The sequence below is a fragment of the Peromyscus maniculatus genome, chromosome 2, assembly GCF_049852395.1.
Source record: "Peromyscus maniculatus bairdii isolate BWxNUB_F1_BW_parent chromosome 2, HU_Pman_BW_mat_3.1, whole genome shotgun sequence".
NCBI classification, from domain to species: Eukaryota; Metazoa; Chordata; class Mammalia; order Rodentia; family Cricetidae; genus Peromyscus; species Peromyscus maniculatus.
In genome coordinates this window covers 1,908,724-1,923,776 of record NC_134853.1, presented here as the reverse complement: position 1 = coordinate 1,923,776, position 15,053 = coordinate 1,908,724, and the positions used below count along the sequence as shown (strand labels likewise).

The 15,053-nt window shown below is 37.5% G+C and overlaps 1 protein-coding gene across 6 annotated transcripts in view; it reads left to right on the top strand.

The window, feature by feature from the left end:
* The window catches only part of Cyp7b1 (cytochrome P450 family 7 subfamily B member 1), a 174,987-nt gene that overhangs the window by 39,586 nt on the left and 120,348 nt on the right, over positions 1-15,053 (top strand). Inside the window, exon 2 of one of the 6 annotated variants that reach the window (XM_076563659.1) lies at positions 8,915-9,038. The exons of the other annotated variants lie outside the window; for them this stretch is intronic. Coding sequence (XP_076419774.1) covers positions 8,959-9,038 — 80 coding nt within the window. The 5' untranslated portion in view covers positions 8,915-8,958. The remainder of the gene's footprint in view (positions 1-8,914; positions 9,039-15,053) is intronic. 6 annotated transcript variants of the gene reach the window in all.

Below are 15,053 nucleotides of genomic sequence, written 5' to 3'. Positions count from 1 at the left end.
TGCCATGGTTGCCTAATCATGAGCTGAACTAGGATGACACCAGTAGACACTCTCCTTTGGGTAGAGGAAAGTTCAAAAGATCTCAACCATGGACAACAACTACAGGCAACTAAGGAATGCTGAGAGTAGAGGAAATAGTCTTCCCAGGGAAGAGCACACCAACTGGTTATTCAATACCAAATGGTCATCCTTGAAGATATATATATATATATATATATATATATATATATATATATATCTTCAATATGTAATATTATACAGACTGAGCAGGTTGTATTCATATGTTTAGGAATACACAAACAAGTGACAACAATTAAAGAGAAAGATGCCATGGATTTGAAAGAGAGCAAGGTGAGGGTGTGCAAGGGAGAGTTTGGAGGGAGGAAAGGAAAGAGGGGAGATAATGTAATTGTAATCTCACAAAACAAAATTTTATTGAAAAATAAAATAAAAGGATATATATATATATATATATATATATATATATATATATATATATGATTATATATAATAATTCAGTAGTATGTTGTAGGAATATTCCGGACAGGCCTGGGTTGATATAATATAAAGTTATATGTAAAATACACGTTTTAATTGGGTGGAATTCGTATTGAATATTGAGTATAGTCACTGGGGCCCCGCAAAGACACAAATGCCTGTATCTCTTCTAGAATTCATGTTGTAACTTAATCCTTGGCAAATTATTAAGATAAGTGTCCATTGAAGGGTGATTGTAACAGAGCTCTCTTTGCCTCTAAGAATGGGTTAATGCCTTATTGAAAGGTCAAGGGAACTAACTAGACCTTTCTTGCCCTTTTTCCTTATCTGTCCCTTCCAGCCATGAGCATGGAACATTCAAAGTCCCGCCCAGGAAGCAGACCCTGAGCCTTCATCAGACACCAGACTTTCTAAAGCCTTGGTTTCAGATTTCCCACTCCTCGGAGCCATGGGGAAGTAGATTTCTGTTCTTTACAAGTTGCTCATCTCAGTCTGCTTCTCTGTATAGCCGCAATCACAGGCCAAAGCAAGATCTGGTGATGAAGCACAATGTCTCGTTCTTGCATGAAAACATTTGTGGTCACTAACAGAATTAAACCTCTGTTATTTGCTGTACTTCCTGACCACATGGTAAATACACTTATTTATGTAGTGAATAAATAGGTATGCACTATGAGACAAAAACACTTGCTATAATCCTTTTAGCTCTAATCCTTTAGAGTAGGGTGAAGTTCCATTTGCTTAAGCTTTGCTGAGGGAGTGACTTTTAACTCTTGACCTCAAGCTTAGCAGAAACTTGCAGGTACCTCTGTAACTGCCAAGTGTTAAGATGCTTGCACACAGGCTGGCTTCTTAGGTGTGAATTGGGAGATAGTCACATGGATAGTAGTGAACTAGATATGCATACATGTAGGACTGCCGGAAAGCAAACTCTTCTTTGCAAATCTAGTTTGTTTCTGTGGGAGTTGTTATAAGAATGCCCTTAAAGTCGAATAATGAGTCACAGGGTTATTTATTTATTTATTTATTCCTATTTATTCTTACGCAGGTATTAAAAGCCCCTCTGGCAGCTTGAGAGACAACTCAGCAGTTAAGAGTTCAGTTCCCAGCACTCATGTCTAGTGCTCATAACTACCTGTAAATCCAGCTGCAGGGGATCCAACGCCATCTTCTGACCTCTGTAGAGACTCACACGCATGTACACGTACTCATATACAAACCCACACACCTACCCAACACTAGACCCTAAGTTAACCTGTAAGCCCCATGCCCAAGGACTATGTAACATCCTGGGATTCCGAGAGTTATAGTTCTTGGAAAAATAACAACAAAGCTTCATGGGAAAGTATGGTGGACTATGGGTTTTACCCATATATGACCCACCAACACATGTCTCAGGTCATTCAGCTGAAGTTTCCAAGTGATGGTCCTGACGAAATTCCATCTTGGTCAGTATTTAACAATTTAATAAAAGCTTGCTTAAGTTCAGCAACATGGTAGAACTGATTTTTCTGCAAATTTAAGGATTAACAACATAAGTAAAAATAAATCTTTTATTAAAACCACTCTGAATCAGTTGAGAAAAGTAGGACTGGAATCTGGCAGTGAGCAATCTCCAGCACATCTGGCTGTTGTTCATTTTACCTTTACAATGGTAGTAAAATGTGCCCATTAAAATTGATTCATTTCATTTAAAACCTCCTCTTTACAGGCATACTGTGTGCTTGAAAGAATAAAATCATGAGATGACTCTGCATGTATCATGTACAATAATTGTGTATATGTGTATGTGGATATGTTAGTGGTTCTTTCTTTACATAGTTACAAAGTAAAGGAACTTCAACAACCATAGTTTAGTTAAATAACTCCAGTACAATACAGTTCAAATTGTACTTCCCACAGCATATTAACTAGGTAATTATATAAAGTTGGTGTTAAGTCTCAGCCCAAACATTAGGTAACTAACAGGTGCTCATCTTGATCTGTGGCTGGTCATGTTTATAAAGTTGTTGTGATGGGGTTTTCAGTTTCTGTGTAGATAACAAAATATGTGTTTGTAGTCCTTGTATAGATAGCAAAATATGTACTTGTGCTTCTCCCTTGTATTCCGGAGAAAGACTTAGGTGACAGTTTTATAGAAATGGAAGTTCAAAAGAGCACTTGACCCACAGGAATTAAAGCACAGGGGCCTGGGGCTGAGGCTCAGTGGTGTGAATTGCTCTAGGTTTGATCACCAGCACCACAAGAAGGAGGAGGAAGGGAAGAGGAAGGGAGAAGTGATGTGAGGAAGATGAGAAAAAAGAGGGAGTGAAGAAAGGGGAGGAGGAGGAGGAAGAGATTCATATTGTGTTGAAAATCTTTAGATGACGTAATTGGTGGTCACTGCCACATTCACAAGACTCGAGATTTTCCAGCAAGAGGAATCCTATGAAGGTGAACATTTTGCCAACATAAGTGAGAAAATATTCATAAACAGGGACCAACAAATAAGATGATAAGGACAGTAAAGACACCAACAAATCCTGGATGGAAGCAACTGAGAGCTATTGGACAGCACTGGAAGTCCAGAGAACAAAATGCTAGAATCTGATTAAAAAGTGGAAGATAGTGTGATTCATTGAAGTGCAGAAATGATGAGGGCCCCACACTGAAAGTCTTTAAAAAAAAACCTGTGTGATTCTTCTTCTTTGAAAATTTCATACCTGTAGACAATGAAATATGAGCATATTTAGCCCTCATTTCCCCGAATTCCCTCTATACCCACTAACACATTTCCCTCCCAACTTCACATCTTCTTTTCTTGTTCCATTAACCTATTAAGTCCAATTAGTGCTGGTTGTGGGGTCATCCGCTGGAGCACAAGAAACCTTCTAGTTGCCATATCCTTGTATGTTTTCAAAGGAGAAACTAATTCAAGTTATTCTTGGTTAAATATTTTAAGATGGGAAAACTTTTAAAAAATGTACTTTGTTCTAAGTAATATTAGCTTTAATTCACTTTTAATTTCCCTTACATTGATAGATTAGCTTTAATTCATTTTTAATTTCCCTCACATTGATAGAACTAAGAGAGTTTCAGTATCATTTTTATGACATTTTATTGAAAGAAATCTTCATACAATATGTTCTGATCTCAGTTTCCCCTCCCCGAAAGTTTTCCAGAGCCTTTCTGCCTCCTCACCCACCCAAATTCCATGTTCTTTCTTTCTCTCTCTAGAAAACAAAGAGACAAACAAACAACAGAATTAAAAAAATAAGAAAAATGAACACAAGAAACACATACACAGGTCATAAATCCATCATAATGGTTCCCATTACTTGCACAATTTCAGCATAAGTACTTTCGTTGGGTTTGCAATGTCTGTTTGTAAGACAGTGTTTGTGTGAATATGTATGTAGTGCATGCGTGTGTCTGTGTGTGTGCATATGGTGTGTGTGTCCATGTGACTGTTTCTATGCATCCTGAAGTCAAGCAACATTGGAAGTAAGCCCTGGATTAATGCTTTGATGTAACAAATAACAGGGCCAGCTGAACATACATCTTCACATCTGCAGTTGTTTTTCCGCCTTTCTTTATTTTGCGGCAAGCTTTTGTTTCCTTGGCCTCTGACTATTATTGAGCAGCATTCCCTTTTGTGAAAAGTCCTTAACAACATAATTACATCATGAGACATGTAGGAAGCAGGGAATTCCCTTAACATTTTCAAATTCAGTTTCAGTTATCTTCCTGAGCATTTCAGAGAAAGGTGTGATGATTTTTTGATGCTTTTCATAAAGATAATGCTAATTACAGCGCTCAAAGCAGCTAACACTGCACAAGTGGTCCATGCAGACTCCTTCATGGGAGAGTCCATTTGTACTTTTCTTCTACTCAACAAGTGTAATAACTTAAAGTCTGAGTATATCCAGGAAAAATTTTTCATATTGATTAGTTTGAATATAATATATACATTAGAGATTATGCCAACTGAGGCAAAGCTTAGACAGAGCACAGGGAAGGATCAGGAAATAATTGTCCACAGCCTGAAACCAAGTGGCTCAGGTGTCCTGAGATGTTCTCCCGAGAAGATCGGCAAGCTGAGCACTGATATCACCAAGGGGAACAGACAGGCACATTCATCTTAGAATTATCAACAATGTACCTGGGCATTTGGTTGTGTGATATAAAGAACTTAAGCATGCAAATGAACCAACCTAGTGCCTGGAGATGCAGACAGTGGCTGATAATTAAACTCTCCTAATATTCCCATAGAAAACTCAATGGGCTGTATTTACTTCTTCATGGCATTATAAAAATTATATATCCTTTTATATGCAGAGTGAGTTTCGTGGGGGATGAACACTTATGCATGGTCATTAACAGAAGAATGTGTGCAGAGCAGGTGCCGAATGCTAAACCCAAGACTTAGCACCCTAGAGGAGTGGCGGAGCACCACTTCTGCTTTGTGGTGAAGGAAAGTATGAGGAACTAATGCGAAGGATGAAATGGGTAGATTTAAATGTTCCTGCTCCAGCATATGGGTAAACATTCATATTGTTTTCAAATGAACCAAGCTTCTTCATAGATGAAACCAGAGTGTGGCTGAAGCGTTATCTTCTTCGCTCAGTTCTCTACTTTGTAATCTGAAATACCTTTGGGAATCTGTCAGAACTGGCAAAGCACATTACCTTCACCACAAACCTTGAGTACTGGTTTTTAATCTTTGGATCTAACTGGATTGCTCTTATTGGTTTTTCTAGTTTGACTTCCCATAAGAGCATAACCTTTGCTTGAAGATTTCCCCCTTACCATCTGTCCTCTGTTTCAGTAGAAGAGTGAAGTGGTGAGGCAGATGTCATCATGTGGTGCTGAAATCCTCGTATGACAATTCTCTACAGGAACTTAGGTTCTCCGTGTTATTTCCTGTTTTGAATAACGTATATATTTTGTGAACATCTAACTTGTGAAAATTATCAGGAAAATTTGTTCTTTGGCTACATATAGATTTAAAGACTCTTAAGTGAGTAACAAATAATTAGTTTGAAAGAAATATCAATGAAAGCAATAGATGATCAGAATTATATTGTTTGGAAGCATAGCAAAAACAAACAGTGAATTACTGTATTATGCAAATAACGAAACAAGAAGTATTTGGTGCTGTTCGTAAGTGATAGGATCAGTAAACAGGGTTATGTCTATACGACTCTAGAGCCCCAGGTGCTTTCCTGATTTCTGTATAATTCCTTTCCAAAAGAAAACTGCTTTAAATGTTTGTCTTTGTGACCCAAGTAGTAGTGAAAATTCCCTGTGGGCACCCACAGTTCACACTGGGTCCTCACAGTCATTCTTCCATTCAGTCTCTATCATAATCTAATGATATGAATAATCATCCTTATAGATCAGGGAGATAATGTTAAGAATATGACTTGCTCAAAGATGTAAAGCCCCAAATATAGAAGTCCTAGACTCGGAGTGTGGCTCAGTTAGAAGAGTTCTTGCCTAGTATACACGAAGTCCTGGTTTGATTCCCCACCACCATATAATTTGAGGGTGATGCCACATGCCTGCAGTCCTAGAACTTATGAGGTAGAGGAAGGGGGATCAGAAGTTTAAGGTCATCCTGGAATATATATGGAATTCAATACCACATGAAACTGGGGCGCACAAAACTTGGTCTTAAAATTATATTTGCAATATATTTTAGAACTTGTTATCAGTATCAGCTGTTCACACAGTAGGTTTTGTTTTCTGTTTGAGTTACCTGTAATCAAGTCTGGTCTAAAAACATTAAGTGGAAAATTCCAGAAATAATTTTAAAGGTTTAGATTACACTATTCCAGGTAGTGCTGTTCTGGGTCCTCTATTATCACAGTGTAGTGTTAGAATTGTGCTACTTTATTACTAGCATTTGTTCATCCTTGAGATATATTCATAGGAAGAATCATCCTGTTTGACGTGTATGTATGTTTGGTATTCTCTGAAGTCTTGGGTGTCCACTGAGGATCAGATGTAGGGGACTGGACTCATAGTTGCCAACTTCTAGCACATTGAACTAAAATAAAGGACTTTCTGATTCCACTGCAAGGTTCACATTCAGAGTCAAGTTTCTTAGAAGCATGTAACTTTATGTGGCTAACTTGTAGTCATGTAAAATTACCTATGAAGCAACTTTCTGAGTACAAAGATGAAAACATTTGGAGAAAAGGATTCTCAAGTTCTCCTAATTGTCAGGGAGTTGAGAGCAAAGGATTCCTAGCCTAAGCATTTGTGCTTGCTCCATAAAAGGGGCCTATTTTCTGTTAGTTTCACCTCAAGAAGACTACACCTTAATTACACTCCAGTGGGCCAATTTAATTAAAATGTGTCACTCAGATTCTCACAGGGGGATCTGATACCCATGAAGCATGCCGTCTGCTTCTTCTGTGATTGTTTAGGTATCTCAAACCCTGCTCATACTAGGGCTGGGTGTGGTGGCTACAGGCTGCACACATGCACTGTGCCTGCTGACGGAAGCAGAAGCCTTCCGTGGGCTAACCAGGGAGCTGGGATACCAAGCAGACCGTTACAACCCAGATTTTTTTTTTTTTTTCGAGACAGGGTTTCTCTGCGTAGCTTTGTGCCTTTCCTGGAGCTCACTTGGTAGCCCAGGCTGGCCTCGAACTCACAGAGATCTGCCTGCCTCTGCCTCCCGAGTGCTGGGATTAAAGGCGTGCTGGAGAGATAGCTCAGCCGTTAAAGGCTAGGCTCACAACCAAAAACACAACCCAGATTTTGAATCAGCACAAAGTTTCTTTTCTAACACTGCATTCGCCGAGGGATTCTTGTCATTTCCCTTAATCTCATAACCAAAAAGACACTGGAGAAGTGTTTCATGCCTTCTCCCTTTCATCTATTTTTCTCTCTCCATGTCTCCCTTCCTCTGTCTTATCTGAAGTTTTGTGTATATCTGAAAACCTTTTGTAGCTGCTTCCTGGAGGCTGCAAGGAACGATGGGAGGGATTGGGGAAATGGTTCGGAATCCTGATGTTCTGAGGGTTCATCGTCACGACTCTGTCCTCGAGCTCTCTAAATACATGATGTTATTTGATGCCCAGATGCTATGAGAAATCCAGCTAGATCTTGGAAATCATAAAGGACACCAAAAGAGAAGCTGAGAGTTGATCTACAGAGCTGCATGTGGCCAGGGAAGCCTCCATAGTCGCTTTTCCACCATCTTGTCTTTTTTATTTATGAAACTAGCTTTATGGTGTTAGTATCTCTATGTAAATATGAAATATTTGTTGGAAAATTCAAAGATGACACAATAATATGATGCTTTAATTAAAGGCCTTTGCGTGGGAATAGGTCTTTTTTGGATTACCAGCCCACGTTCCTCCATTAAACCCGCCTCCCTGCCGTTCTCTCTTCCGTGCTCACTATTAACACCTTGTTGTGTGGCCTTCAGCTCTTTCTCCTCTAGTACACGATGACAGTCAACCTGTCTACACACATAAATGCATAGGTGTTTTACTATTTTTTCATTTTTGAAATCTGTCTTTCCTAGAATCTTTTCATTAAAAACTTATAGGGGAAATTTTCCCAGCCAACTGGTAGTATGCAAGCTTCCACAAATTTAATGGCCCACCTTTTATTCTAGTTTTTTTCTTCCAGATTTTATTTCCTTTGTTTCACTGTTACGGCCTTTTCTTTCACAGCTTCATGAAACAATTCTAGTCTATCTGTCTTTGGTTCCATATGATTCCATATTCTTGTTTTGTGAGATTTGTGAAGTTTGGGGAGAGATGGAAGAGTAAGTGTATTTTGTTTTAATAAATATCTCTAGATTGCCTAAGGAATTTGTAATTGAGTCTTTATCAAAAGCTGCTTTTAGCTATTTTATTTCCAAGGCTATGACAAAATGCCTGGGAAATATTTGTTTTGGCTCATGGTTTCTGAGAGAGTTCATGACCACTTGGCTAGAGTCACTGAAAAGATGGGAGCATATAGTAGAGAAAAGCAGATTATGTTATAGCAGCCAGGAAAGGAGGAGAGAGGGAGAGAAGAAGGAAGGAGGAAGAGAGAGAGGGATGTATCCTAAACACATACACACACAAGGAGCGGGGGATCCTAACATCTTTCCAGGCATATCCCTAGTTACGTAAAATCCATCCAGGAGGTCTCACCTCCAAAAGTTCCACCACCTTCCAATAGCCTCACATGCTGGGGTCCAAGTCTTAGCAAGTCCCAGCCTTTGGGGAACATTGAAAACCCAAATCAGCCAGGTTTGGCTGTGCTCTTTTTTGTTATTGTTTTTTGAGACGGGGTTTCTCTTTGTAGCCCTGACTGTCCTGGAACTCACTCTGTAAACCAGACTGGCCTCGAACTCACAGAGATCCGCCTGCCTCTGCCTCCCGAATGTTGGGACTAAAGTGTTTTGCTGGTGCTTTTCGAATCCTAGTATTCAGAAGACTGAGGCACAAGTGTCCTGACTTCAAGACCAGAATGAGTTCTGAAGTGAAACAGACACCAGCAAAAAGAAAACTCAACCAACCAGCTAACCAATCACCAAACAATCCCAAACTGTAAGCATGAAACAAACAAACACAGAAAAAGAGTCCCAGTTAAAGTCTAAGCTTTACAAATTCTTATGTTTGCTTAAACATTTTGATAGAATTTCAAACCTGGATTAGGTACAAACTAGAATTTACAGAACTGGGTAGAAAACAAATTACAAGAGATAGTATTAGTATGTTTATTTGAGTATGTGCCCACTAAAATTCTGTGTTGTTTAGAATTCACCAAAACTTAAAAACATTTGATCATTAGACATTTGTGAACTGGCTACACACTTTTCCTATCCTGGGCCTTTCTTTATAGAAACTCTGACATGGGTCATTGTTCAAATTCAATTTGATTTCTACTGGCTGATCCTGATTTTACCCAGAACACGGTCCCTCCTTGCACTGTAAGAAGAACCATGAAGTCTCCAGAATCTATGTGCATCATTGTCTTGATGGGCTGTGTTCATGAAGCATGCTGCAGAGGTGTTCCATGTGGTGCTATGATCAAATCTGTCTTCAAATGATTTTCATATTTTTAAAAAGAAGAGAATTATTTAAGTTTAAAGACACTGATTCAGGTTTAATGATTGTATAGTTTATTAATCAAGTGTGTTTAGCAGGGGAAAAAAAGCCAGCTACAATTCACTCACAATTGAGATTTTACTCCATTTTAACGTTATTTTAATGAGCTACAGATTTGAATGTGGGCTTTGTTCATCTGTTGCTTCCGCTCAATTGCGGTTTCACCCCAAGAAGACACGAGAGAGATTGATCAGGCTTCTAGTCATTGTGAGGCTTAAATGAAGTGAACGGGGCCGTATGTTTCTAAACCAAATGAGAGGATTAAGGGGAAAAAAGGCCAAAAAAGAACCCCCCCCTCAAGAAACCTACTATTCTACACTACAAGCTATTTAAGTCTGTGTGCTGATGCAGAATTCACTATTATAGAATCCTAGTTTTCCTGGGCGAGCCACAGGGGAAAAAGTCATGCAAGTGAAAATCACACATGCCCCTCACAACCCTGTACGTGTCAAGGACAGGGAAAGGCTGTTTCATCACATTTTGCAGCTCTAATAATTTCAAAGCCAAAGTAATAATAGTATAATTAAGTTAGGTATTATTTTAGAAGATCATGTTTTATATATGAATGCAGAAAAATGTTTGGCATCTGATGCTTTCTTAAAAATTATTCTACATGGGTGTGATTTATATTAAAGCTTATTTGAATGGTTTCTGTGGTTAATATTCATAACTGCACTGGTGACTAGGGAAAGTTCTCTAGTGGGAAACAAAGGTTAGACAGGTTTTGGCTACTTTTGTTCCCATCTTGAAAATGCGGCTTAGAAAGTCCATGACTTCTAGCATGCTATTTTCCTCTGTAATCATACACTAGTCAAAATGCTTACCAGGAAGAAGGGCCTTCAGTTGCAGGAACAAAACCAACATGGGTCATCTTAAACCAATGGATTCTGTACAGCAACTGGTTAACCTTATTAAGTGATAAATTCATTATGGTATCTGAATGTCCATGGCTCAAACTTCTGATAACAAAACACTTATGCCACCACTATGTTTCTAAATATAGTGGTTTGCAATTAATGTCAAGTTCCTCAGTTAACATTTAAAAATATACAGCCTCCTATGAGCAGTAATCATATTTTTATGAATCAATTCTTGGTGGAATAGGTTCTGTGGTTTTGTTTGAATGAATCATTAGTAAAAGTATGTGTAGTTGATAATGCTGTATATACATACAATAATTATATATGTCATTTTGAGTTATGATATGATTATAACATTATTTCAGTTACTTCCATATATGTTAAATCTACATTTGAAAGTGTTTTCATTTGTATGGAATATTATTTTCTATGTTAGATATTATCTGGGACTGTTATAAACAGTAAACCTTTTAAAAACTGTACATTTCCATAGGAGAGCAAGTCATCACTGCAGAAGTCATTATCTGGTGTTATGGGTTAGGATGTTTTGCTGGTGTGTATTTGTTTCTTTGAGTCAGGCTCCTACATGCAGGTGGACCTGGAATTCCTGCATGGTTCAGGCTGGCCTTGGACTCAGGACAGTCTTTTGGCTCTGCCTTTTGAGTGCTGGGATTCCCAATGCAAGAACAAGCTAGGCACTGTATCCTGCATTTTAATCTTTACATTGTTCTCTGCCTACTTTATACACTGATTTTGCTTAAAATGTGATAGACCTATTTTAATTTTTCTGTTTCTTATTTTATTTTTCATATTGATATATTTGGATCTCTTAAGTAATAGGTGTGTGAAGACCAAAGCAACATCAAATAAGATATAGAAGTCAAGGAGTTAGGAGAAAGAAACGGGAAAAATTCTATGCATGTGAACGAAGCCAAGAACCCAGTGAGTACTTTCTGCCAGTGAGAACTGATCTTGGCATGTGCTTGAGCCACTGAGTGACTTGATGAGTGACAGGATTATCATTGGAAGTGATAGGAGGTTTTGATTCTTTAGTTGTTCTTTGGTTTAAATTAATGTCAACCTTCAAATGTATCCCATAATAAAAAAATTGACAAAATCCTCAAAGAAGGTGATAAAAATAAGAAAGAAAATTGAGTTTGATTTTATTGATAGCAATTAGGTAAGGATCAAGAGTTCCTATTGCTTGTCATTTGTAATTATGTTTGATTTTGTAATAATTTTAGATTTTGTCCTTCAGTTTTGTTTTTAAATAATAGATTTTTGTTTATTGCAAGAATGTTTTATTTATGTATTCAGTTTTTGATAGGTTTTTGCATGAAGAAAAATAACCCTTGAAAGTAATTTACAAATAGATTCAATTCAAAAGATAATTGAGAAGCTTTTTACTAAACTTCTGAAAATTTATGAAGTGTTTGCATTACACAGAGATCGTTATGCTAGCTATTAATTATGATAAAACTTAAAATGCATCCACATATACTTTTACAATTATATATTTTAAAGAAAAATTTAACATAAGATACTTATATTTGTTTAATGTTTTTTCAAGTCTGCACATGACAGACATGTAGGTCTTAGACAAAGATATATGTCTTAAAGTTACACAATGACATATTCCATCTTAAAGAGTTTAACTTCATTTTGATAACGTGTGTACACAGGCATTACAGTGATGTTTTTGTCTTGCTTTGAATATTAAGATTTTCTCTGAATAGTCTATGGTCTAAGTAGCCATTATTGTGCTTCATTTCACTTAATGGTCATTCATATAAAATTAAAGCCTAAAATATTATTATTTGCTCCAGCTAATGCTATTTATATTACTTTTTTATAGGTTGGCTGATATTTTCACAGAGCACAGATTTTCCCCAGTCCCCTGACTTTTTCATTTTAATGAGTTTTTCCTTTCACTCATATTGCCCTCCCAATAAGTTCAAGGTGAAGTTTTGGGGCTCAAAGCTGTAAGTCAATTTTCACGTAAACAACTGGCACTAAGCATCTTTGACCTCATTCTTTCCTTAGCCAGCCTTGTGTTCTCTTATGGAAACGACCATACCTGTGTATTTTTAAAAAATCACTATTTCTAATGGTCACATTAAAAAATCCTTAGCTATTCAGTGCTTTTCTTCAAATAAATGTAAAGTAGGTGCTTTGTGCCTTAGATTAAAGGCCAGTGAGGCAGACAAAAGGGACACCATTGCAAATTAAACCATAAAAGTCTGAAGTATTATTAAGAGGTTCACAGATACTATGTTCCAATCAAGCTCAATAAGGGCTGAATTTCTATTATGTTTCTAAAGCCACCAAAAAGACATGGGAAGGCACCAGAGCTAAAGTCCTCAAAGAGAAAGCAGTGAGGCCAAGAACACATGAATGTATGGCTGGGTAATGGGCCTTTCATCTTAGAAATAAAAACAGTGTGGTTCAATTGGAACCGAACTTTCCCCTTTCAGAAAGTTTATTTTAATGAGTTTCCATTTTATGCGTGGGTTGCTCTTTAATCGAGGCTGTTCCATTGAAGTCGTACCCAATGAAGACGCAAGACAGATTGTCCAAGCTTGCGGCTATTGTCAGGGGTTGATGAAGTGTGTGGGCCCTTATGGTTGATAACAGAAGTAGATGGTCAAAGCCAATAAATAAAACGTTAACTCTGATTGTTGGGTGCTTTATTCTGAAAGGTTCCCATTAGCATGGATCTTTGGTTTTGAAGGACTTGTGAACCCAAAGGCAGCATGTAGCTCTGTCACATAAACTAAGTCACTCGGACACATAACAATCTGTCTCTCTGGATAAGCTCAGTGTGGTTTATATAATTCTGAATTTTTTGTTTTTAATTTGGAAATCAGCACTGTAAACATCTTGACAGGCAATTAGTGCCATATGAATCTGCGATACTCTTTACTGATTGAACACAAACGGTGGCTCCAGGAGGAAGTGATTTGTGCTTTGCATTCTGGGGTTATTTAGAATTAACGATTTGATGTGTTTTAAGTAGTCAATACCTGAGTGTGTAAAAAAGAGGAAGAGATTTTATGAACAGTTAGGCCACAAAACCACCTCAGGTTTTATAAGAGAAGTTTCTTTACTCAAATGATATTCACATACTCTCTAATGGGTTTTTATTCTTTAAAATTCCATCTAATTTAATTTGGGGGCAATAAATACTATCAGCGTATATCGATAGTTATCCTAAAATATGTCAGAACTTCTTGTCACAAGCTGAGGTTTCTCAAAAATGGATTCCAGTGACTTCTTAATTATACTGTAAGAGTTTTAGAAGCTACTGTACCCCATGTCAGTTTAAATCATGGTTGTCGCAGAAGAATGTCCAACTTCAATAAATGATCCTGAAGAGGTAACATGACTCCGTAATCACCTTACCAGTGACACAGTCCCTCTACCTTATATTCTGTTTTCCTGCTACCCTGATGAAAATCTACTTCGCTCACTGCTGACGTAGACACAAATGCAGCCCTCAGCCAACTTACTGCTTCCGCCATCCTACAACACCGTTTTCTTGTGCATGGCTAGAACGAGCCTTTCTACCTCCATGAAGGTTTAGCAGACTTTCATCCCAATAATGACTATTGCATAGACTCCAGGGTGCAGGGGATCATGATTGATTTTATGACTGAACATGGGAAGATGGACATAAGAGACACACATTTGTCCCAGAAGTGGGCTTTCTATTGTCGAGGCAACCAATACTGATATATGAGCACCTAAGCATTTGGCCCTAAAGAGCACTCTTGAAGTGTGAAATCATTAATATACCTTACACTCAGACCCATGATGAATAAACAGGCACTTAATAAGTCTCACTTTCAATTTATAGCAGTGAAAAGAAATAAGCACTCCTCACTCTGCTGTGGTGTAAGAGGTCTGTTTTTACATATATGAAGCCATGTATACCTATGTATAAAGCAACATAAAAACCTAAGTCAATGACTTAAACTTTATCTAAGCCTTTGAAATTCTATAATCCAAAATGCTGACATTTTCATATATAAATTTCCTGAGTTGTACATGCCATGGCAGAAAGTATGTGAAAATTTTGTCTGTATAGTAATTTACACTAATATATATTAAGGTTAGTTGTTTCCTAATTCTATAGTACTATTACAATAATTTGGTTGCTATCATGCCATCATGTGCAACATTACAGTGATTTGCTAGAACATTCTAAGTTCTTTATTCTAAATAATGAGATTCTTCGAGATGTGAGTCAAGATGGACATGATAGACTGGTAAGGTGTCAATATGTTATTTCATACTTCATTAGTTTTTCCTAAAGGTAGAAGAAATAAATATGACTTGAAGGGCTATTCAATTTTGCTTCATTATATAAGAACATCTTAGTGTCTTTCACAAATGCAGAGGTAGCAAGTTGAGCAGTTTGTACAACATCCTAAGATATTCAGTTGCTATGGTTGCAGAATTATATACACTGATCAATGGTAACAACATGGCACTCTCAATCCCCTTTGAACAATGTAGAATAGTTTAAACCCCTGTTCCCAGTTAGTGATATTTCATCTTTTCCTCAGAAAGATTACTGTTATTTTAAAAGTTG